At 41.7% G+C, this 24,815-nt stretch overlaps 1 protein-coding gene across 1 annotated transcript; it reads right to left on the reverse strand.

Moving 5' to 3' along the window:
- Window positions 1-681: 681 nt before the first annotated feature.
- LOC117531601 (monocarboxylate transporter 12-B-like) lies at window positions 682-24,815 on the reverse strand. Its single transcript, XM_034194738.1, has 8 exons — window positions 23,389-24,815; window positions 20,305-20,408; window positions 13,568-13,711; window positions 11,392-11,681; window positions 9,293-9,302; window positions 6,891-7,164; window positions 5,599-5,882; window positions 682-1,237 (listed from the first exon to the last, which is right to left on the reverse strand). The coding sequence occupies exons 1-8, from the start codon at window positions 23,484-23,486 to the stop codon at window positions 1,083-1,085; spliced, it is 1,359 nt and encodes a 452-aa protein (XP_034050629.1). The 5' UTR covers window positions 23,487-24,815; the 3' UTR covers window positions 682-1,082.

Genomic DNA, 24,815 nt, shown 5'->3' on the forward strand with positions numbered 1-24,815 from the left:
TTATTTCCACCTGCACCGCTATTGTTCCTGGTCTTTTTTTTTTTTTTTTTTTTTTTTTTTACCTTTTTTTTTTTCTGGACTAATTTGTTCTTCATTAATCCCCACACTGATGTTACATGCAATTTCCCTCCATGAACTGGTCATTTGAGTGTAGTTTTTCAACGCTGTTTTGTAAAGTTGGTCATATTTGCGAAGTCCTGACAAACAGGGGGCCCTGCATGTTATCCATGTCTGCCTGTCTACTCTAGTTACATCTGATTTTTTTTTTTTTTTTTTCTTTAAGTGGTGTTTTCCAGCTCTTGATTGGCTGAGCACACCTGATAGAGTTAATTGCCTGGGAGAAGAACAGAGAGAGTTAGAAAAAAGTTAGAAGTAAGATGTGCACTCTAATGGGTGCCTGGTTGTCTTTAAAGTGCATTTAATCACACTGATTTTGTGACATTTCCATTCATGCATTCATCACAATTTTTTTTATAATCTATTCACACAGTATTGATCTGACCCTTACCAGCAGTTTGACAAAATCTTGCTTAGGGACAGTTTGGTATACAAATAATAATGGTAGCTAGGAATTGAACCTCTGACCCCACTCTTGCATTTGAACGATGGTTGCCATAGATACCACATCAGACATTAATCACACTGTAATCAGGTCATGAGATGCTTCCCAGGATTACTGGTGTGTACCCCCCTCCCCCCGACAACATTTATGAGTGAATTGTAACCATAGCAACCTGAGAAGTTTGCATTTTTATGTACCATGCCTGGAATCCAAATGTTAAATGTATTTTTAGTTTTTTAGGGTCTGAAGCGAGCAGGTGTTTGTCTTTGTAATCTGGCAGTTGACCTGTAGGTGGCGCCCTATGCAGTTTATGGTGTAGCTCAAATGTCTGTCACTGAAATGAAGCTGAGAAATGGTTTAAAAGTTTGTCTCCGGCAGGAGGTGTGGCTCTGAATATGGATCTAGTCAATTCTGAAGCAGTCCCTGAAGTAAAACCAGGTCCTTCCCACCAGATGCTATGAACAGTCTGACTGATGCTCCGCCTCCATGTTGAAAGTGATGCGGCAGTCTGATTGGGCAACTATGCTGGGTGGGAGGGGCTTTCTGGCTTTAAATTTACACTGTGGCAGCGGCGTATTGCTATAACTGTGAAAAGGATGAGTGCACTGGCCAGTAGGGTGGCACCACTGAGGAAGAATGTAGCAGTGTAACTTCCTGTCACATCAACCAGCCAACCTGAAGGCAAAAAAGAAGTCATTTTAGATGCTTGGGTGCTGATGGTTGAAACTGACACATCCATTCATTCATTCATTCATCTATCTTCTACCGCTTAGTCCAATTAAGGGTCGCGGGGAGCTGCAGCCTATCCCAGCAGTCATAGAGCGCGAGGCGGGGTACACCCAGGACAGGACGCTAGTCTGTCACAGGGCCACAAACAAGCACAGACACACACACACCTACGGACAATTTAAAGACTCCAATCCACCTAACCCGTATGTCTTTGGATGTGGGAGGAAACCGGAGCACCCGGAGGAAACCCACGCACACACACGGGGAGAACATGCAAACTCCACACAGAAAGGCCGTGGGAACTGAATTGAACCCATGACCTTCTCGCTGTGAGGCAACAGTGCTAACCACTAAGCCACTGTGCTGCCCGAAACTGACACATTTTGTGGCCAAATGCTTGGGCGACATCTGGATAAGAAGTTGGACAGCTGTCCAAATACTTCTGGCCTTCCCACACAAAGTACTGTTTATCTGATTTGAATGTAAAGTCTTCATATTCCTTTCAGCTGTACCCAGTGTCCAAATATGTGACCTCACTGTGTTTTTAAGATGTGAAACATTTTCTGATTTTACTCGTCAAACTCGTTTTTACCATGACACAATTTCTGATTGGCTGACCTACAACCCCTGGCAAAAATTATGGAATCACCGGCCTCGGAGGATGTTCATTCAGTTGTTTAATTTTGTAGAAAAAAAGCAGATCACAGACATGACACAAAACTAAAGTCATTTCAAATGGCAACTTTCTGGCTTTAAGAAACACTATAAGAAATCAGGAAAAAAAATTGTGGCAGTCAGTAACGGTTACTTTTTTAGACCAAGCAGAGGGAAAAAATATGGACTCACTCAATTCTGAGGAAAAAATTATGGAATCACCCTGTAAATTTTCATCCCCAAAACTAACACCTGCATCAAATCATCTCGTTAGTCTGCATCTAAAAAGGAGTGATCACACCTTGGAGAGCTGTTGCACCAAGTGGACTGACATGAATCATGACAACCGACACGAGAGATGTCAATTGAAATAAAAGAGAGGATTATCAAACTCTTAAAAGAGGGTAAATCATCACGCAATGTTGCAAAAGATGTTGGTTGTTCACAGTCAGCTGTGTCTAAACTCTGGACCAAATACAAACAACATGGGAAGGTTGTTAAAGGCAAACATACTGGTAGACCAAGGAAGACATCAAAGCGTCAAGACAGAAAACTTAAAGCAATATGTCTCAAAAATCGAAAATGCACAACAAAACAAATGAGGAACGAATGGGAGGAAACTGGAGTCAACGTCTGTGACCGAACTGTAAGAAACCGCCTAATGGGATTTACATACAGAAAAGCGAAACGAAAGCCATCATTAACACCTAAACAGAAAAAACAAGGTTACAATGGGCTAAGGAAAAGCAATTGTGGACTGTGGATGACTGAATGAAAGTCATATTCAGTGATGAATCTCAAATCTGCATTGGGCAAGGTGATGATGCTGGAATGTTTGTTTGGTGCCGTTTCAATGAGATTCATAAAGATGACTGCCTGAAGAGAACATGTAAATTTCCACAGTCATTGATGATATGGGGCTGCATGTCAGGTAAAGTCACTGGGGAGATGGCTGTCATTACATCATCAATAAATGCACAAGTTTACGTTGATATTTTGGACACTTTTCTTATCCCATCAATTGAAAGGATGTTTGGGGATGATGAAATCATTTTTCAAGATGATAATGCATCTTGCCATAGAGCAAAAACTGTGAAAACATTCCTTGCAAAAAGACACATAGGGTCAATGTCATGGCCTGCAAATAGTCCAGATCTTAATCCAATTGAAAATCTTTGGTGGAAGTTGAAGAAAATGGTCCATGACAAGGCTCCAATCTGCAAAGCTGATCTGGCAACAGCAATCAGAGAAAGTTGGAGCCAGATTGATGAAGAGTACTGTTTGTCACTCATTAAGTCCATGCCTCAGAGACTGCAAGCTGTTGTAAAAGCCAGAGGTGGTGCAACAAAATACTAGTGATGTGTTGGAGCGATCTTTTGTTTTTCATGATTCCATAATTTTTTCCTCAGAATTGAGTGATTCCATTTTTTCCCTCTGCTTGGTCTAAAAAAGTAACAGTTACTGACTGCCACAATTTTTTTCCTGATTTCTTATAGTGTTTCTTAAAGCCAGAAAGTTGCCATTTGAAATGACTTTAGTTTTAGTTTTTTTCTACAAAATTAAACAACTGAATGACCATCCTCCGAGGCCGGTGATTCCATAATTTTTGCCAGGGGTTGTAGTTCCGAGCGTCACTTCATATATATCAGGTCGAGACTTTTAACCCGGTGTCGTAATCCTGGTCCTGATGGGTGAAGCCGATGACCTCTGGTAAATAAGCTAACATGTCCAATAACAGAAGCGTTTTAAATTTCTGCGGGCGCCTTAAATAAGGTTTTAATCTCAGAGGGACATTTCTACAAGTACATTGTTGGATGGAATGTTCCATGACGCTTGTCCTCAGACCACCTAATGAGACAGACTGCATTTGACCTGAATGTATTTCATACATGCCCGAAAAATGTCATCACCTGCATACTGATAAAACTAAACTGATGAAACTAAGGTATTCACATCTCCGTCTGGGACAACAGGAGCCATGAAATATTCTGTTCTTTGCTTATCACACTAACACACACAGGCAGCACAAAGTTTTGACATAATACATGCATGCTCACTTGCCTACAATGTCAAACGCAACACTTTCCAACTAATCACATAGCTCTACTGATCCACGCACAGGACAAGTCCCACCTACCAGGGGGTGGGCTGACAGCAGGCTTCAAAAAGGCAGGCTAACCTAATGTTGGGGCTCTTGGTTGCAACGTTGTATGGGACGCTTGCTTCAAGACCCCAGCACTGTCGTAGTGGCTCTCTGGTTTTTGAAGTCTGTGTCCTGTCAGTCTGAGTCTTTGAGTTCGCTCACCACATAAAGTTACTGGGAGGAGATCCAAAGACAGGAAATCCCCTACAATGAGTACATCATCATCTTCAACCTGCTTTCCTACTGACTGGTCGATCTACTGTCCATGTGATCCAGGTCCAGAGAATCCTGTCTTACTGAACCCTAAGCTGTTAAAAACAATATCTCATTCAAGAGCTGAGACTAAACACAAATTCACTGACCCCACTGACTCTTCTTCATGCCGTTTCCTCTCTATCGCCCTCTTCTTTTCATGGGATATAAATATTTCCACGATCTGTATCAGTGCTGATGCCCCCACAGACCTGCGCATCATCTGATTTCTGTCTGTCTGTTTAATAGGAACTTTGGTGCTATAATGTTTGGCACTATGGTGTTATTTTGCACAATGGCTTTCAGTGTCACAGCATTTTGCATTGTTACTTTTGGCACTGGTGTTTTGCTATTTTGCACAATGACTTTCAGTGTCACAGCATTTTGCACTGTTGCTTTTGACACTGTAGTGACATTCTGCACGGTGGCTTTCAGTGTCACAGCATTTTTCATTGTTACTTTTGACACTGGTGTTTTGCTATTTTGCACAATGGATTTCAGTGTCACAGCATTGTGCATTGTTACTTTTGGCACTGGTGTTTTGCTATTTTGCACAATGGATTTCAGTGTCACAGCATTTTGCATTGTTACTTTTGGGACTGGTGTTTTGCTATTTTGCACAATGGCTTTCAGTGTCACAGCATTTTGCACTGTTGCTTTTGGCACTGTAGTGACATTTTAAACGGTGGCTTTCAATGTCACAGCATTTTGCATTGTTACTTTTGACACTGGTGTTTTGCTATTTTGCACAATGGCTTTCAGTGTCACAGCATTTTGCATTGTTAGGCGCTGGTGTTTTGCTATTTTGCACAATGGCTTTCAGTGTCACAGCATTTTGCACTGTTGCTTTTGACACTGTAGTGACATTTTGCACAGTGGCTTTCAGTGTCACAGCATTTTGCACTGTTACTTTTGACACTGGTGTTTTGCTATTTTGCTTGATGGCTTTCAGTGTCACTGCATTTTGCATTGTTGCTTTTGGCGCTGTAGCTTTTTTTTATTTTGCACGGCATTGGTTTGCACTTATGTGTGAAACCAGTTAACAGCTGACAAACTTTGCAGTTTTTGTGGAGAAAAACAATAAGTACAAATGTTGTGAAATGTCAGTTTGTTAATTTATATCAAGTGGCTGAATGCACCATTACCTCACTAGTTTGGGGTGGGGGGGTCATCACTGTGTGTGAAATGTTTATCATGTTCAATGTGTTGTGCTGCTCATGAATTCCATTAATGACATCAAAACTGGAGACTCCTTTACCTCCAGTGGGTGGGGTGACCAGGAAGGGAATGGCATGCAGGAAGTAGACCACGCCCAGTGCAGCGGACAGGTTGTCTTCCCCCACCACCTTTGATGTCACCACAGGAGTCAGCGCCACATAGGCGCCGTTACAGTAACCGTAGAGTACAGCGAAGGAAACCAGGAGAGGGAAGGAGCGGAGCAGTGGTACGCAGAGGCAGCACCGACCCTCCATCCCCACCGAGAGGATGTAACACATCAGGCGATATGACTTCAGACACCTGCAGGAGAGAGATGCAGGAAAAAGTTCAAAAATCACAGTAAATATCCCTGAGCTGAACCTCGAGACCAAAAAGACATGGGTAGAGAAATCCACTGATCAGAGGACACGGACCAGTAACTTTTGACCTTTGTCACTTTGATATTTACCCCTGCTAGTCTGATGTCTACTTAAAAATCTGTCGTTCTAGTGATTAAAAGTGTTCAACAAAGACGAATTATTTTTTCAATCTTGCACCTTAAATAACTGAGCCGCTGTTCGCAGATTACAATGACCTGCGTTGTGCCACTCAGTCACACCACTGACTTCAAGAATGAAGCTCAATCAACAAAGGACAATTGTGTAAAAGTATCTGGTGTCCGTCCACACACAACATTCAGCTTAAATAGGAGCAGTGCACAGTGCAGCTCCACAGACAGACATAGCACAAGTTACCATAGCAACACTGCATGCCCATATATGGCACACATAAAAAGTTAACTTAGATCATCTGTTGTATTTTGCTACAAAATCTGAATGTGATGTGAAACTTTAACATGATTTTCTTCAATAATCATAAAAGTTTGATCATACCAGTCTGAGAAGCAATAGATATAATTGTTGCCCAAAAAAACAGATATTAGATTTAAAAATACAATATTGAGTGAGTACATGCATATAATGTGATGATTAATGCTACGCTGAGGTTCACTGTTGGAGGCTTTGAGCTTCCAAATACCTGGGGCCATTACCTTGGACCAGGAGGACCAGAAATAAAATTAGTGCTACCGGTTCTGACCACTAGACCCAAAAAATATTTCTCTAACCCTGAGACATATGTAAGAAAAAGGTACACAAAAGGAAGCAACGAAAAAGAAGAAAGATTAGAAAGTGAAAACAAATAACGGAGAGATGACTAAAGCTTGATAAGAATGGTAAAGAGAAGGGGAAGAGAAACAAGGAAATAAGGATGTAATAAATGACAGAATAGAAGCAATAAAGGAGTAGAAGGAGGAGGGGGCTGTATTGCTCCACATAAGATTTTATTTTGCAGGTAATTTTGATGTCAATCGAGATGATTCCAAGGATAGACATGAGGAAGGCGGCATTCTGGTGGCTGACGGTGGCGTTCACGGCGTACGGCACCAAGTAGACGAAAGGGAGGATGCAGCCTCCAGCCAGGAACAGGATGGACACGGCCAGTCCCACGAAGTCTGGGAGGAGCAAGAAGCTGTAATCATCACGGCAGGAAGTGACACACCCCCTGAAACGCCATGTTTTCTTCATGTAGAGTGCGGGGTTTTCCGCCAGTAGGGGCGGTGGTGATGCTGGCACAGGCTTAGACAAAAACATTTCCTTGGGTTCTTTGAAGGCTTTGTTTTCTAGCATCAGAAGACAAAGGTGACGATTATGACACGTGATCACATGATCAGAAATAAGAAAAACGAGATTCTTGAAATCTTAAATATGTGACATCATATGCATGTGAGAACTGATGTCAGTTAAAAAAAAAAACGGATCAGAGCTGCTAAAGGAAAGGAAAACAGAAAAGTAAATTCTTGATCACATCTGTCTAATTAGAGCTGACCATATCTGTACAATCACAGATGTGATCACGTCTGTCTGATTATCCATCTTCATAAATTCGCAACATTGAAAAGGACCTGAATTTAGACGGATGTCTGGCTGAATTTGAACAATATATAAGCAGTATTCGGCTTATAGCTTCTCCCAGTTGTCATAAAACTGTCAATCTCTATAAGGAACTTTTTAAAGAGAATTAATGTTAAAATAACAGCTGACATGCAAGTTAAAATGGCTGATGCGCTGTTTTAACCTGCCTGTTTATTGTTTGTACATGGATGTGGAGAGTCGCTGTGGCATTGTTTTTCACGGGTAACATGATGACACATATATACAGTTGTATATAAACGTTTGGGCACCTCTGATAATTTTCCTTTATAAATCATTTGTTGTCTGGATCAGAAATTTCAGTTAAATATATCATATAGCAGACGAACACACTGATATTTGAGGAGTGAAATGAAGTTTCTAGTACAGAAAGTGTGCAATAATTAAACAAAATTAGGCAGGTGCATAAATTTGGGCAGCCTTGTCAGAACACAAAATTGGTTTGGTAAGCTCATTGACCCTTGGCCTCCTTGCACAGGTGAATCCAATCATGAGAAAGGGTATTTAAGGTGGCCATTTGCAAATGTTTCTCCTCTTTGCATTTCTTCTAATGAATGGCAACATGGGAGCCTCTAAACAACTCTCAAATAATCTGAAAACAGATTGTTCAGCATCATGGTTTAGGGGAAGGATACATAAACCTATCTCAGAGATTTCAGTTGTCAGTTTCCACTGTGAGTAACATAGTGAAGAAATGGAAGACCACAGACACAGTACTAGTTAAGGCCCAAAGTGGCAGGCCAAGAAAAATATCGGATAAGATGAAGCGAAGGATGGTGAGAAGAGTCATCGTCAACCCACAGACCTGCTCCAAGGACCTACAACATGATCTTGCTGCAGATAATGTCTGTGCATCGTTCAACTATACAGCACATTTTGCACAAAGAGATGCTGTATGATACGGTAATGCAGAGGAAGCCTTTTCTGCGTACGTGCCACAAACAGAGTTGCTTGAGGTATGCTAAAGCACATTTGGACTGATGAAACTAAAATTTAGTTACTTGGACATAATTAGGGGCGGTATGCATGGCTGAAACGAGCACATCATTTCAAGAAAAACACTTGCTACCTACAGTAAAATTTGGAGGTGGTTCCATCATGCTCTGGGGCTGTGTGGCCAGTGCAGGTACTGGGAATCTTGTTAAAGTTGAGGGTCCCATGGATTCCAGTCAATATCAGCAGATTCTTGAGAACAATGTTCATGAAGCAGTGACAAAGTTGAAGTTCCTCCAGAGCTGGATCTTTTAACAAGACAACAACCCTAAACATTGCTCAAAATCTACTAAGGCGTTTATGCAGAGGAACAAGTACAACGTTCTGGAATGACTATCTCATTCCCTAGACCTGAATGTTATTGAAAATCTGTGGTGTGATTTTAAGCGGGCTGTCCATGCTCAGAAACCAACAAACCTGACTGAACTGGAGATGTTTTGTAAAGAGAATGGTCCAAAATACCTTCAACCAGAATCCAGACTCTCACTGGAAGCTATAGGAAGCGTTTAGAGGCTGTTATGTCTGCAAAAGGAGGATCTAATAAATATTGATGCATTTTTCTTGTTGGGGTGCCCAAATTTATGCACCTGCCTAATTTTGTTTAAAGAATTATTGCACACTTTCTGTAAATCCTATAAACTTCATTTCACTTCTCAAAAACGTCTCTCACTGCTATATGATATAATTAACTGAAATTGCTGATCCAAACAGCCAATGACATGAAGGAAAATCATGGAAATCATCACGGGTGCCCAAGATTTTACATGCGACTGTATATACACTCAACAAAAATATAAACGCAACACTTTTGGTTTTGCTCCCATTTTGTATGAGATGAACTCAAAGATCTAAAACTTTTTCCACATTTCCCTCAAATATTGTTCACAAACCAGACTAAATCTGTGATAGTGAGCACTTCTCCTTTGCTGAGATAATCCATCCCACCTCACAGGTGTGCCATATCAAGATGCTGATTAGACACCATGATTAGTGCACAGGTGTGCCTTAGACTGTCCACAATAAAAGGCCACTCTGAAAGGTGCAGTTTTGTTTTATTGGGGGGGGGGGGATACCAGTCAGTATCTGGTGTGACCACCATTTGCCTCATGCAGTGCAACACATCTCCTTAGCATAGAGTTGATCAGGTTGTCAATTGTGGCCTGTGGAATGTTGGTCCACTCCTCTTCAGTGGCTGTGCGAAGTTGCTGGATATTGGCAGGAACTGGTACACGCTGTCGTATACGCCGGTCCAGCGCATCCCAAAAATGCTCAATGGGTGACATGTCCGGTGAGTATGCCGCCCATGCAAGAACTGGGATATTTTCAGCTTCCAAGAATTGTGTACAGATCCTTGCAACATGGGGCCGTGCATTATCCTGCTGCAACATGAGGTGATGTTCTTGGATGTATGGCACAACAATGGGCCTCAGGATCTCGTCACGGTATCTCTGTGCATTCAAAATGCCATCAATAAAATGCACCTGTGTTCTTCGTCCATAACAGACACCTGCCCACATCATAACCCCACCACCACCATGGGCCACTCGATCCACAACATTGACATCAGAAAACCGCTCACCCACACGACACCACACACGCTGTGTGCCATCTGCCCTGAACAGTGTGAACCGGGATTCATCCGTGAAGAGAACACCTCTCCAACGTGCCAAACGCCAGCGAATGTGAGCATTTGCCCACTTAAGTCGGTTATGACGACGAACTGGTGTCAGGTCGAGACCCCGATGAGGACGACGAGCATGCAGATGAGCTTCCCTGAGATGGTTTCTGACAGTTTGTGCAGAAATTCTTTGGTTATGCAAACCGATTGTTTCAGCAGCTGTCCGAGTGGCTGGTCTCAGACGATCTTGGAGGTGAACATGCTGGATGTTGAGGTCCTGGGCTGGTGTGGTTACACGTGGTCTGCGGTTGTGAGGCTGGTTGGATGTATGGTCAAATTCTCTGAAACGCCTTTGGAGACGGCTTATGGTAGAGAAATGAACATTCAATACACGAGCAATAGCTCTGGTTGGCATTCCTGCTGTCAGCGTGCCAATTGCAAATCTTGCGACATCTATGGCATTGTGCTTGTGATAAAACTGCACCTTTCAGAGTGGCCTTTTATTGTGGGCAGTCTAAGGCATACCTGTGCACTAATCATGGTGTCTAATCAGCATCTTGATATGGCACACCTGTGAGGTGGGATGGATTATCTCAGCAAAGGAGAAGTGCTCACTATCACAGATTTAGACTAGTTTGTGAACAATATTTGAGGGAAATGGTGATATTGTGTATGTGGAAAAGTTTTGGATCTTTGAGTTCATCTCATACAAAATGGGAGCAAAACCAAAAGTGTTGCGTTTATATTTTTGTTGAGTATATATTTGATTTTTTTCACAGTTATATACACTTTTATAAGCATTTTGTTTTGATTTGAACAGGCTGCGTTTGACTAATGGCCATGCAGGTGCACACAAACCTTCACAGAGCTGCTGCTTTTACCTGACTGCAACAAAATGAACAGTTATGACTTAAAAACAAGTCATCATAACACGACATCACACTTGTGTAAACTTTGGAATTAATCTATGCCTCAGTTCTTAATGTGAGTGGCTACATTTGATTCAAGTGTGCGCTGGGACGCTTCTAATAGTCATGTCACCTGTTGGAAACACACAAATATCTTGAATACTTTATTTTCAGATGCCTTCATAGCTGTTTGTTGCAAATGCCGTATACTTTGAAACCAGCCACAGGAGTGCACAAAGTAATACTGGTGGATCATTGGATGGTCACTAACAGCCTTAATCTAAATTGCTATGATTACAGTGCAACATGTCGTTTAATCATTGGTTGTATCTTACTCCATTCACTTCCTCCTCACCTGGTTGCCCCGCCCCCTCTGGGGCCTCCTGGTTCTGCTGCAGCGTGGCGGGTCGTAGAAGCGCTCCGCAGACACATATGTTGGCAACAAATGCACTGAGGATGAGCAGAGCTCCTCTCCACGAGTAACAGTCGATCAGAAGCTGCACCACCGGCATCCAAACAAAGGTGCCAATACCTCTGCCTGACATGGCGATGCCGTACGCCAGCGCATTCCGCTGTTTGAAATAAGAACCGACTATTGCGATGGCTGGTGTGTAACAGAGAGCGAAACCCACACCTGTTGAAAGTGGAGGAAAACTTTTAACCACACACTGCAAAGAAATGGGAAGCTGCTTTAATGCAATACAGGAAGCTTAAATCAGGTTAAGGTCATGCCAAGTCCACATCCTGTCTGAAGGAGATCTGAATTATTACACTTCATGGCGCTCTGACTCTGCCAGGTCATAGCTGCAATATGGGCTTGTGGGAAGGCTGCCGGACTACTTTCGAGGTTTCCCGGATGTAAACAAGAAGACATCCAGCATGGTGTGAAGCCACATGCATGCATCAGTGAAAGGGTAAGTAATAAGTAAGTAAGCACATACAACCCCTGGCAATAATTATGGAATCACCGGCCTCGGAGGATGTTCATTCAGTTGTTTAATTTTGTAGAAAAAAAGCACATCACAGACATGACACAAAACTAAAGTCATTTCAAATGGCAACTTTCTGGCTTTAAGAAACACTATAAGAAATCAGGAAAAATAATTGTGGCAGTCAGTAACAGTTACTTTTTTAGACCAAGCAGAGGGAAAAAAAATATGGACTCACTCAATTCTGAGGAATAAATTATGGAATCACCCTGTAAATTTTCATCCCCAAAACTAACACCTGCATCAAATCAGATCTGCTCGTTAGTCTGCATCTAAAAAGGAGTGATCACACCTTGGAGAGCTGTTGCACCAAGTGGACTGACATGAATCATGGCTCCAATACGAGAGATGTCAATTGAAACAAAGGAGAGGATTATCAAACTCTTAAAAGAGGGTAAATCATCACGCAATGTTGCAAAAGATGTTGGTTGTTCACAGTCAGCTGTGTCTAAACTCTGGACCAAATACAAACAACATGGGAAGGTTGTTAAAGGCAATCATACTGGTAGACCAAGGAAGACATCAAAGCGGCAAGACAGAAAACTTAAAGCAATATATCTCAAAAATCGAAAATGCACAACAAAACAAATGAGGAACGAATGGGAGGAAACTGAAGTCAACGTCTGTGACCGAACTGTAAGAAACCGCCTAAAGGAAATGGAATTTACATACAGAAAAGCTAAACGAAAGCCATCATTAACACCTAAACAGAAAAAACAAGGTTACAATGGGCTAAGGAAAAGCAATCGTGGACTGTGGATGACTGGATGAAAGTCATATTCAGTGATGAATCTCGAATCTGCATTGTGCAAGGTGATGATGCTGGAACTTTTGTTTGGTGCCGTTCCAATGAGATTTATAAAGAAGACATAGTGTTTCTTAAAGCCAGAAAGTTGCCATTTGAAATGACTTTAGTTTTGTGTCATGTCTGTGATCTGCTTTTTTTCTACAAAATTAAACAACTGAATGAACATTTTCCGAGGCCGGTCATTTTTGCCAGGGGTTGTATATGCGATGTTCATCATGTGTAGGATGAACGATAATGGAATGTAAACATGAGGCCCAGTAAAATGTAGTTTCGCTTCTTCATGAGTGCTGAAATTATTCATTTTGTGCCTCATAAAATATTTTCTGGACTTGTTCTTTACTGTATTTGATATATTTATGTATTTTAAAATCGAAAAACACTTTTTATTGTGGGACTAGTTGAGGTGTAGTGATCACTTCTTGGTGATGATGCCAGAGCGCGGATGCACACAGAATATTAAAAATGTTAATGGTGGTTCGGACAAACTGAGAGAGACCACTGCCTGAGCAGTGGTCAGCGGTCGAGGATGCTGAATTATTCCAAACAAAGCTGAAGGACTGGATCAGAATAGTGCCCTCTAGTGGCTGTTGGAAGCACATTTTAGTCTGTTAAACAGGGCTGGAGGCCGTACCAGTGGGGAGACCCCAAACCTTTGCTCTGTACCCACCTGCTGTGTTTTCGATTAAAGGTCCACTACGATTCCATGAGAGTGCAATATCAAACCTGTCAGGATTCCCATGCTGAAGTAGAGAAGCTCCAAGGTGGTGGTGAAGGAGCTGAGGAGGAGGCCACAGGAGGACAGGAGCCCACCGAGCACAACCGCCACCCTGCAGGACCAGCGGTTCCCCACAAGGCTGCCAACCGGAGCTGCACGAGGATTACAAAGGTTTGCAGAAACAACTAGTTAGTTTTTCAAAGGACTTAAAGTCCTGCCAGTTGACCTGAGGTCACCAGATCTGCTCCTGAAGGTCACAACTGCTTGTTTACTTTCTCTCTCCACTTAGACCAGTCTGGTGTCTGCCTGCTCCTGAATGGCTGAGCACACCTGCCTGAGCTGGAAGTGGGGGAAAGGGATTGAGATGTTCAGGAGCATAGCTGGTGTGAGCTCTAATAGGGCTGCAACACCTCTGTCTGTAAAACGGATTTCTGTCAAAAAGTGTTGCCATGTTCTGTTTATTCCATCATATACAGTAGTGTTCAGAATAATATGTGACTAAAAAGATTAATCCAGGTTTTGAGTATATTTCTTATTGTTACATGGGAAACAAGGTACCAGTACATTCAGTAGATTCTCACAAATCCAACAAGACCAAGCATTCATGATATGCACACTCTTAAGGCTATGAAATTGGGCTATTAGTAAAAAAAGTAGAAAACACATAGCACTTTATCATTTTATCACGGGTCACTTTAGACAGTGTACTTTGGTTTTTAATTGCACTCCTCCCACTGCACTGTTTTTTCTGTTTCTCTGTTTTTCTGTTGCACACAGCCTTTCATATTTCTTTTTTTTTATCTTATATTTTATCTTATTTTGACACATATGTTATATTTTATCTTAGCATTTTATCTCTTCTTAATGTTGCACCATTGTACCAAAGCAAATTCCTAGTCTGTGAATCCTGTTCACTGGCAATGGCAATAAACTTCTTCTGATTCTGATTCTACTATTATTCTGAACACTACTGTAAAACCGCAGGGTTCTCCCCAGACAATGGCATAACGGCGGCGTGGCATCAACTTGCGATGTTTTAGCGCAAGACTTGATGGGAATCTGACTGCGTGCAAAACCATTTTTGCAGGGAAATTTCACACAAACAACTTCACCACTTTAGTTTATCCTGTTTACATCCAGACGACATAAACCATGACAAAACGCAAGCATTACATGAGCCTGATGATCAGAGGACGATCTCTGCATTGTTTGTTTTGTACTGGAGGTGACCACAGATTGTGTAGCCGAGGAGGGGCAGCTAGAAAAACATGCCAACGTGCAGGGCGCTGCGATCACCAGTCTGTCCAGGGAGGGGGAGGCACACCAGCTTCGAGCGTCATGGAGGCTGAGACCGGTGCTGTCTGCCGCGGGATTGACCAGATCGGAGGATAACAACAATGCTGCAGCCCCTGTGACAGTGAATAAGGAGACATTTATAAAGAAAATGGCAGAAAAGAAACCAAAATTCTTCAGGTACGGAGACATACTTTCATCCTTTGAGATTTTGATGATGGATAACGGCGTGCATTATTTCCATTCTTCTATGTTTTAAAGGACATGTCGAACAGAAATCATAACATTGCTCAGTGTTTCTGACAGCGTATCCTTAAGGAAAACATCCCAGTGCATGCTTGAATGGAACGTATCTGCTAACGTTAAGAACAATGCCACAGATTAATTGCTAAGTTTCCATATGTGTGATGCTGTGTTATGATGGTTTGTTTTTAAGTAATAACTGGTAGTTTTGATGCGGTCATGGTAAAAGCAGCAGCCGTGTGCACGTCCATTAATCATGAATGCAGCCTGTTAAATACAGTCTGCTAAAGGCTCAGCTTTGTGCATGCTTATAAGTGTTGTCATCGATATAACTGTGGAAAATCTAAGAAATACATCTATGTGATCAGACAGCCAGATAAACAGCAGCGAGGTCCGCGAGTGCAGTGCACGACATGGTGCATGCTGCCCCGTTACAAAACAGACTTCCACACATCAAGACAGACTCTCAAGAAGTAAAATAAAAATAAAGCTTACCAGCTTCACTGATGAGAACAAAATACAAAAGTGGGGAAAAAAAACTGAACCAGGCACTCACCCACTTGCAGAATGATTAAATATGTAAAGTCCACTCCACCAAAAAAGACATCATGCACAAATCGAGCGCGATCACCAGCCGGTGTCATGAAGCTTTTCACAAAATTCTCACAGTTCTGGTACCTTAGAAAAAAGTCCATTATGAAAATATCGTATTCTGACTTTCTGTATTCTGAGTTTTATATGACTTGCAAGTGGCAAAAGACTTTTCATTGGCAATAGTTTTGTCTTTAAGTATATTATTTACTAAAAGCAGAAGGTTTCTGTGTAGGCTCTCAGTTGTCCAGGTTTCCATAGTAGAGAAGCTTGAATCTTCAACTGGACTGGATTGCTTGACGTGAGGATGTTTCGCTTCAAATCGCAGAAGCTTCCTCAGCTAAAGTTCTTGCTCTGGTAGTCTGACTTCTGTCTTGACTCTTGTAGAGATGAATAAACAGAAGCCACAAAAGCTGGAGTTTTAAACCTAACCAGACCCCTCCTACTGAGAGGCAGACTGCTATAGGCTAGTGACTAAACAATAGCTCTAATTAGCACCTTGTGTGCTCTAGTTAGCACCCTCCTAATGACAGGGCAGCTGTCCCTCCTAATGATGGGACGGACGCCTCTCCTGATGGCTCCCTTGACGACTCTCCTGATGACGTGAATGACTCATTACCATGAACAAAAGACTGAAACTGCTTTGACCTGAGTACCCCATTGTAAACAGGGGACAAAGGGGACCCCCTCCCCGGTTAAGGCTGGGTTTCAACTGTTTCACATAGAATGCCTCCTTGACCTCTCTCTCAAACCATTTCTTCTCTCTGGCTAAGATTTTAACTTCCTTGTCCTCAAACGTGTGGTTAATGTCTTTAAGGTGGAGACGAACTGCAGAGTGAGGTCCACTGGCACCCTCTCTGCGGTGCTGGTATAGCCTTTTGTGTAAAGGTTGCTTAGTCTCACCTATGTAGTGTTCGTTATAGTTTTCCTGACATCTGATAGAATACACTACATTGCTCTGTTTGTAACTAGGGATCCTGTCCTTAGGGTGAACTAATTTCTGTCTCAAGGTGTTAACTGGTTTAAAGTAAACTGGGATTTTGTGCTGTCTGAAGATCCTCTGTAGTTTTTCCCCTACTCCTGCTAAATAAGGGAGAGACACTCTTCTTCTTGTCTCCATCTCCTGTCTATCTGGTCTCTTTGTTCTCTGGGACTTCTGCACTTTGACCACCGTCGGTACCTACATACTGTCAGGGCTTTCCGGACAAGTTGTTGTTCTTTAGCCCTTCCCTCTGCAGTTGTGGACAGGGATGAGATTTTTCCACGGATCCGCGGATTTCCACAGATTTGACAGTCCCGGGGGTCGATTTTATGAAACGTCCAAATCCATTGAGAAAATTTTAGGGGGGGTAAGAATGCAAAAAAAAATAAAAAAAAATTAATGTCAATTTGTTTAATAAAATTGTCGTCTATTCAGAACACTGGGTGGTCTTTGTTTGTTATCACCGACGCAGCAAGTTCGATCAGTCCGTCAGTCAGCCGAACGCGGAAGTAACGCTGTGCTGGTCAGTGACCAGTATGAAGTAGGTGCACAATGAGCATGTAGTGTAAGGGAGGTAACTGTGTAGTCTTTCAACTTCCAATATTCGGTAGTTTTCCCTCCAACAAATCATAAAAACCGAGATGGTATCGAAGCGCAGTCGAATCTATTACTTATGCACGTTTTCATTGGTTATTACAAAGCTTATGACCCATCAGCGCAAAGGTTATATATGCATTTCTCCCGCCCTTTCCTTTTTCCCGCCCTTACATGTATGTTTGTTGACAAGTGTCCCATGCTGAAAGTGGAGAATGCTGAAAATCAAGTAAGTCTAGTTCTGAAAAAATATTTTGGTCACAAAAATACACATGTACAGTAGATGGTCTTAGTAAGGGTTTACAGGTTGAATTATAGATATGAACACCTGGCATTTATGGTAGTTTTTAATATCATTTTAGTGCAATTTCCGTGTTTTAAAACAGCAGACCCCCTGGCCAGGGCTCCGCCCTGGACCCGCTGGGGCCTGTGGCCCCTGGACCCTGGCTTATTTTCCTCTGAAAATCAAATTTGCCAATCTCATCCCTGTGTGGACACCTGTAGGGCTCTGTGTTGAAGAGTCCTGATCATCCCGAGCTTGTGTTCAAGAGGGTGGTTTGAGCCAAAGAGCAGATATTGGTCAGTGTGAGTGGGTTTTCTGTAAACCCCTGTCTGGAGCTGCCTGTTCTCTCCAATTGTAACATCACAGTCCAAGAAGGCTAAATGGTTGTTTCTGGCATCCTCATGTGTGAACTTGATATTGGAGTCCACTATTTGATGTGTTCTGTAAAGTCCTCAACCTCCTGTTGCTTGATTTTAACCCATGTGTCATCGACATATCTGAACCAGTGACTGGGAGGGATGCCCGTGAAAGATGTCAAGGCTGTCTTCTCCACTCGCTCCATGTACAGATTGGCCACAGTGGGGATACCGGAGACCCCATCGCACAACCATGGATCTGCCTGTAGTAATTCCCCCTAAACAGGAAATATGTGGTGTTAAGACAGATCTCCAAGAGTTGGCAAATGTGGTGTGGTGTAAGTGTGGTCCTTTCAAGTAGAGACACATCCTCCAGCAGTCTCTGTCTCACAGCTGAGATGGCCTCAGCGGTGGTGATGCAGGTGAACAGTGATGTCACATCAAATGACACCATAGTTTCATCTGCCTCCAGCTGCAGGTCCTTGATCTTCTTCACAAAATCTTGTGTTCTCCACATGGTGGTCTGAGTTACCCACTAGAGGAGCCAAAATCCACTTAAGGTGCTTGACCAAATTGTACGTGATGGAATCTGTGTTACATACAATAGGCCTGAGTGGCACATCCTGTTTGTGGATTTTGGGCAGTGATGTACCAAAGAAAAGCGTATATTAAGAAATTCAAGCCGATGATTTTTGTTTCATGTGTAAAAAGAAGTATTCTTGATAAGCACTCACTAGATGTTTAAAAAAGGAAAATATATTACACATGAACAAAGCTCTAAAAACAAGCTTTTATACTCCTCAAACGTTCTGTGTGTAAACCATGTAATTGTGTGAAAAATACATTTTTAATCAGAATCAAATTTATTGCCAAGTAAGTTCTCACATAAGAGGAATTTGATCTGGTGTCACTGGTGCATAAAGAAGTAAAGGAGTCAAATAAACAAATGGGCAAAGCTAAGTTTACTGTGAAATAGATATAGTGGAATGGGGTTGTGCAAGCATGCAGATGAACAGCACAGGGAAGACAAACGAAAAACATACAAGGTAACTAATTACAATAAAACTTAAAAAAAAAAAAATTTAACAGGACACTCTGCTATAAAAAGTATGACATAACACACACACACACACACACACACACACACACACACACACACACACACACACACATCTTCAACCGCTTAATCAAGATCGGGTCACGGGGACCTGACATAACCTGAGCTGAAAATACCCAGAGGGAGGGGGTTGAGAGCAGGTCTGAACACCTCTGTTCACAGCTGTTAGCTGAGACTTTTCAATGAATTCTGTGTTCAAACGTCAGACTTTGGCATGTAACAGAGCCCCAGGTCTACGACCTTGAGGAAGATTGCTCAACAACTGTATGTCCCACCCGCACCGTATAAAAGACGGGCAGACGTTATCATAAGTGGAAGCGGTTCAGAGCAGACAGAGCTCTTTTTTCTTGTGTGAACTTTGCTTCCCTTGTTGTCGACAATAAAGGATTAATTTTATTACTTTGTTACTCTGTATCTGACTCCAGTGAAGATTCATTTTTGGACAGCTAAACACCTTTAATTTGAAATTACATCTGAGGACTTCGGTTCAAAAATCTCTATGACATTTTTGGCGAGCCAGCACAGGGAGGAAAAGAGTCGATTGCGAACCAGAGGCGGCCGTGACCTGTCATCAGACCCACAAGTGCAACCAAATTTAATGGTAAGCAGAGCCATTATTTTCTGCAAATTATTAGTGGTGTCTGAATGGTGGCTATTGTGGTCCAAAGACTTCAAGACCTTCATTCTGAGATTCAAAGATATCAGCATCACCAAACACCTCTGGCATTTGGCTTCAAGACACCATAAGATCTTCCAGGTGTCTCTTGATCTCAAAGACCGAGGACCCAGAGACATGAAAGTCATTGCTGAGATCAGTGAATGGCTCTATACAAGTTCAACACTTTCACCACATACAGATACACTTCTGATGGCTGAGTCCAGGAAGTCATTGGACGCCTGGATCTTAGTCTGGATCCAGAACCTTCACAAACCCAGAGACTGATTCCTTACTCAGCTTCTCAAATGCTGCAATCATTGATTCCATAAAATCACAGCACTGTCCATAAAGTCGAGGTCACTGAACCTTTCATCACCAACAAAGGTTTCCACAACCCGACCCAAACTGTCTCTTACAGGGTGATGGATGTGAGTTAAATAGTGGAGAAGCAAAGAACATCTGTAAGAGGAAGAAGAATGGAAGACACTTGTAGCAAGCTTGTGAAGCTGAATTAAAGACATGTAAATGCAAGATCCCTTATTGCAGAGGAGAGTATGCAGGCCAGAAGGTTCTGTGTTCTAGTCCTATGACTAGCTGCAGACCAGTAATGAACAATACTTGTACTGACCACACAGCATGGTGGTGCAGTTGACCAGGCTGTGGATCCAGGCAGTCGTGGCATAGTTGGCTTCAAAGGCAGACTGGAACTCGACAAAGAAGATGGAGATGCACCTGCATAGATCATCAATTAGGAACTCGTTACCTGTCAATAATTAAAAAGGTAAGAAGAGTGCCAGCCGGACCCTGAGGTCTGTTGGTTACTTCACCAGCCAAAGCCAGTTCTCACTGACAGCTGATGGAGTGGAAGGACACACTCACATTTTCCCATGGAAGAGATTGAAGAGATTTTATCCTTGATTAAATCATTGCAGTCAGGCAAATCCACTGGCCCTGATGGATTCCCCACTGATTTTTATAAGAACTTTCATATGAAATTAGTCCTGTTACTTTGGTCAGTTTTTGGGGAAACATCTAGACAGCGTTCTGTCCCCACAGCACTGAGCCAGGCCTCCATTTCATTACTGCTCAAGGAAGGAAAAGACCCAACTTTCTGTGCTTCTTACAGACCTATTAGCCTCTTTAATGTGAATGTGAAAATTTTGGCCAAACTATTAGCTTCCCTAATAGACGGAATCCTTCCATCTATTATATCAATTCAAAGGAAGGATTCTTGTTTTAATATACATACCCTTTTCAATATACTGTACTCCAAACACCATAGTAATCTCCCTGAAGTGGTAATTTCATTGGATGTCCAAAAAGCATTTGATACAGTGGAATTAAAGTAACCTTCTTGCAGTCATGAATAAATTTGTTTTTGGTGATAGATTTATTTATTGGATTCATCTCTTGTATATATCTGACTCATTCTGGTTTTAAGTACTTGGGAGTGACTGTAACTGGTTCACTTCAGGCTCTGCAGGCCTCAGATTTTTCTCCTTTATTGTCCAATATAAGGTCAGCTTTTCAAATATGGGCTAACTTACCAGTATCTCTTTTAGGTAGGATTGATATAGTGAAATGAACGTTTTACCCAAGTTTTTGTACCTTTTTCAGTGTATTCCTTTGTTCTTACCCAAAACCTTTTTTAAAACAATAGATCGAATTATTTCCTCATTTATATGGGAAGGTTAAACCAAAAGTACGTAAATCCTTGTTACATAAATGTCGGCTCAGTGGACGTCTGTCTTTACCTAATTTGATGTTTTATTACTGGGCAGCAAATATTCAAAAATACATTTACTGGTTAAAAGATCCTCATACAACTTGGTGTCAGTTAGCAGTTCAGTCGTGTTTATCTACCTCTCTCCCAGCCTTATTATTTTCATCTCTCCCTGTGTCCCTGCCTTGGTACACAGACAATCCTGTTGCTTACTTGCCTCTCTTAAAACATGGTATCAATTTCGACTTCACTTCAAATGTGTTTCTGCTTCTGCTCTTGGCTCATGGTAAAATGGTAAATGGACTGCATTTATATAGCACTTTAACATTTGTATCAGAAGCTCAAAGTGCTTTACAACTGTGCCTCACATTAACACAGACACACTCACTCACTGATGTCAGGGTGCTGCCATGCAAGGCGCTCACTATACGTACACCGGGAGCAACTAGAGGATTAAGGACCTTGCCCAAGGTCCTTTAGTGATTTTCTGGTCTGGCTGGCTTTTGAAAGAATTGTAAGAATCACCTCTTTCCTCCTTCCTTCTTCGATGCTGCATTTCATCTATGGGGTAAGAAAGGCATTAAATGATTCCGCGATTTTTTTTTTTGTTTTTTTTTTGTTAAGGATAATACCTTTCTTAATTGTATTGATTTGTCTTCCTTATATAACCTGCCCTCATCTCATCTCATTTATTTTATTTTATTTATTTATTTTCACATTAGACATTGTGCATCTACTATTTTTCAGTCCCCTAAACATTCTTGGGAGGACCTCTTTGAACTTCTGCCCCATAAGAAAGCTCTTATTTCGCTGGACTGTCACCCACTCAATAAAATGATCTGTAACTGGGAACAAGAGTTGGGTCTGGAGTTCAGGGAAGGTTTCTGGAATAAGACTCTTAAAACTTCAAAAAAAATCAAGGTTAGTCTTAGAGGGAGGGCTGATGCGTTACTAAAACTGTGGCAACCATGTATTTCTTATCTTGAATCTTTGAAAAATACTGGACCTGAATGAAATGATGGGAGAATGTGTTTTTTATTATTATTATTATTTTGAAGGGCCTATTGTTAGTATATTGATGTTGGATATTTGTGAAGGTTCGGTTGTAGCACATTCACATATTTGATAGCACTTTCATTGTGTGTAAAAAAAAAAATCACTGGTTGTGCATGGGAAAAAGGGGGGGGGCAGCAGTTACATACATGACTACTTGACTTGTTTACTATCCTGATTGTGTTAATATGACTTATATACATGCTCTCCATTTTCTTGAGCCGCTTAGGTGGGTAGGGAGAGTTCCCATGGGATAAAAAAAAGCTTTTAAACCTACCACCCCTGGTTCTCCAGAACAGGCACCTAAGTGGCTCTACTCTTCTTTTTTTTTTTAGATATACTTTAGTATACACTAGTAGAGTTCTACCTTAGAATTGGTATGTATATAGAAGATATACCTTACTGAATTTTCATGAACCGCCTCAAATTCACAGAATCTTAGTGAACATAGAACTACCCTGTTTTTCTGGATTTTAATGCAAAATTTTACATTTTTGGTGCTGAATTATTTGACAGCTAAAAGAGCTGGAGCTTGACACCAAACTCCTTTAGTGAGTCAAAGGGTTCACACGGGTAATTTATGACCACACTCGTGAGGCTGCTTCACAGCATTCTGTCCTTAATCTTATGTGTCCTTTTAATGGCTGTTTTAATTGTTTGAGTTATTGTGTTCACACTTTGAAGCGGCGGGGCACTGAAATCTATGAATGAAGCAGCTGTTTTAAACTGTAGTTTTTGACTTTAAAGCGGTCTGATGGTGTTTTAGAGGCGATCTAGTGTTGAGGTTTCAATCAAACCAATAACTGCCTCGGCCCTCCATTTCCAAAGATGCACTCGTGGTTACGACTAAACTGCTAACCCGTTTAGCGAACACTGGGTGTCAAAAACACTTTATGATCTGAAATTTTTCTGCTAAATGTGGCGTGTTTAGGTCACCTGGTCACAGCTCGCGTGCAAACCATCACCATGAAGCAGCAACCGACAATCACCCAGGCCCAGCCGCCATCACTATGCTGTCGTCTTCCATCAGGCATTGCAGCAGACTGCTACTTGTGGTTCTGGTTCAGTAAAAAAAAAAAAAATGTAATTCAGAACCAGAAAAGATGACATCCAGCTGAGACAGAAGTCCTTCTTCTCTTTAACATTCATTCATTTCCTCAACCCGCTAATTCCAGTTAAGAGACATAGAGGTTGGAGCCTATCCTAGCGGTTGATGGGTGAGAGGCGGAGTAACGGTACAAACTACGAAGCTGCCTGCTGCCTTTTCTCTTCAGCATCTTTGTTTAAAAAAAAAAAAAAAAAAAAATGTAGAAATCCAAAGTGATGAAATTTTAACAGTCAACCAAGTCACACTTCTGGGGTGAGGGGCGGGGCATCTCCATGTAGACTCCTTTTATACAGGCAGTCACGACACGACGAGCCAACAAAACCACAGTCACGTGACTCGTGGTGCCATTATGGAGCCAAATTCACATTCGCTTTTAAGCTATCTGCGTGTATATGGAGTTTATTTATTCACTGAACATGCCAGATTGTTGTGTTGGATGCACAAATAGACATGACAAGGGTATCAAGATGTACAGATTCCAGTCGGAACCCCACAGACGTAAAATCTGGGAAAATAAAGTCAGCCATTTATTCATTGCTGAGCAAAAATTAAGACAATGTAATGTTGCAACATGAAGCCTGACAAGAACTTTGTTACCAAAGTTAATATTTCAAAACACTTACCTATTTTGCACCTTGAAAGAATTGATTAAAGTGCAATAAAAAAAACATCATATATTGCAAATTTAATCCCTCCCCCATGAAATAAACAAAGTACTTCCTAACCTGTCCCATGTGACTTTGCATTCTACATGCATAGTCAAACTGCACTGTGCAAGTGTCGCTTCAGTAGTTCTGCACAATTGTCCCCGAAATGGCAGCGTTCAGTGAATATTCTCATTTGTCACTACTCTCTGTATCAAGGGACTTTATCTCCACATACCTTTGTTTTCCTGCAGGTGTCAAGGATCACTTCTCCGAGTCAAGCTGGTCTGAGCGGAACATGCTGTCCAAAAGCTATAGGCAAGCTTAGCATGTGTAAAACTCATAAAAAAAACAGAACAGTTGCTAAATATTAACTTTGCAGAACTAAATGAAAACAGTAAGTGACCTTTGAGATAAGGGAAAATTTTCCCCGCTTCTGCCAGCCTCAACAATCCGGTGCAACCAGGTCAGGACGAAACATGTAGCGAAAGGGAACACAGATGTCTGCATAATTCAATTATTTATTTAAGGTGCATAACAAAGATTACATAATAGCTGAGTGGGTCCTTGTCATTTGATTGGTGCTTTGTGTGTCACGTGACGTGACATGG

Source organism: Thalassophryne amazonica, chromosome 18 (assembly GCF_902500255.1).
Source record: "Thalassophryne amazonica chromosome 18, fThaAma1.1, whole genome shotgun sequence".
NCBI lineage: Eukaryota > Metazoa > Chordata > Actinopteri > Batrachoidiformes > Batrachoididae > Thalassophryne > Thalassophryne amazonica.

Bases quoted from the DNA above. Each gene is read 5' to 3' on its own strand.
- LOC117531601 (XM_034194738.1), bottom strand. From the start codon at position 23,486: ATGCCTGATGGAAGACGACAGCATAGTGATGGCGGCTGGGCCTGGGTG. The intron at 20,409-23,388 runs GTGACCTAAACA...TGATCTATGCAG, and splicing joins TGCACGCGAGCTGTGACCAG to GTGCATCTCCATCTTCTTTG. The intron at 5,883-6,890 runs CTGCAAAATAAA...GATTTTTGAACT, and splicing joins TCGATTGACATCAAAATTAC to TTTTCCTGCATCTCTCTCCT.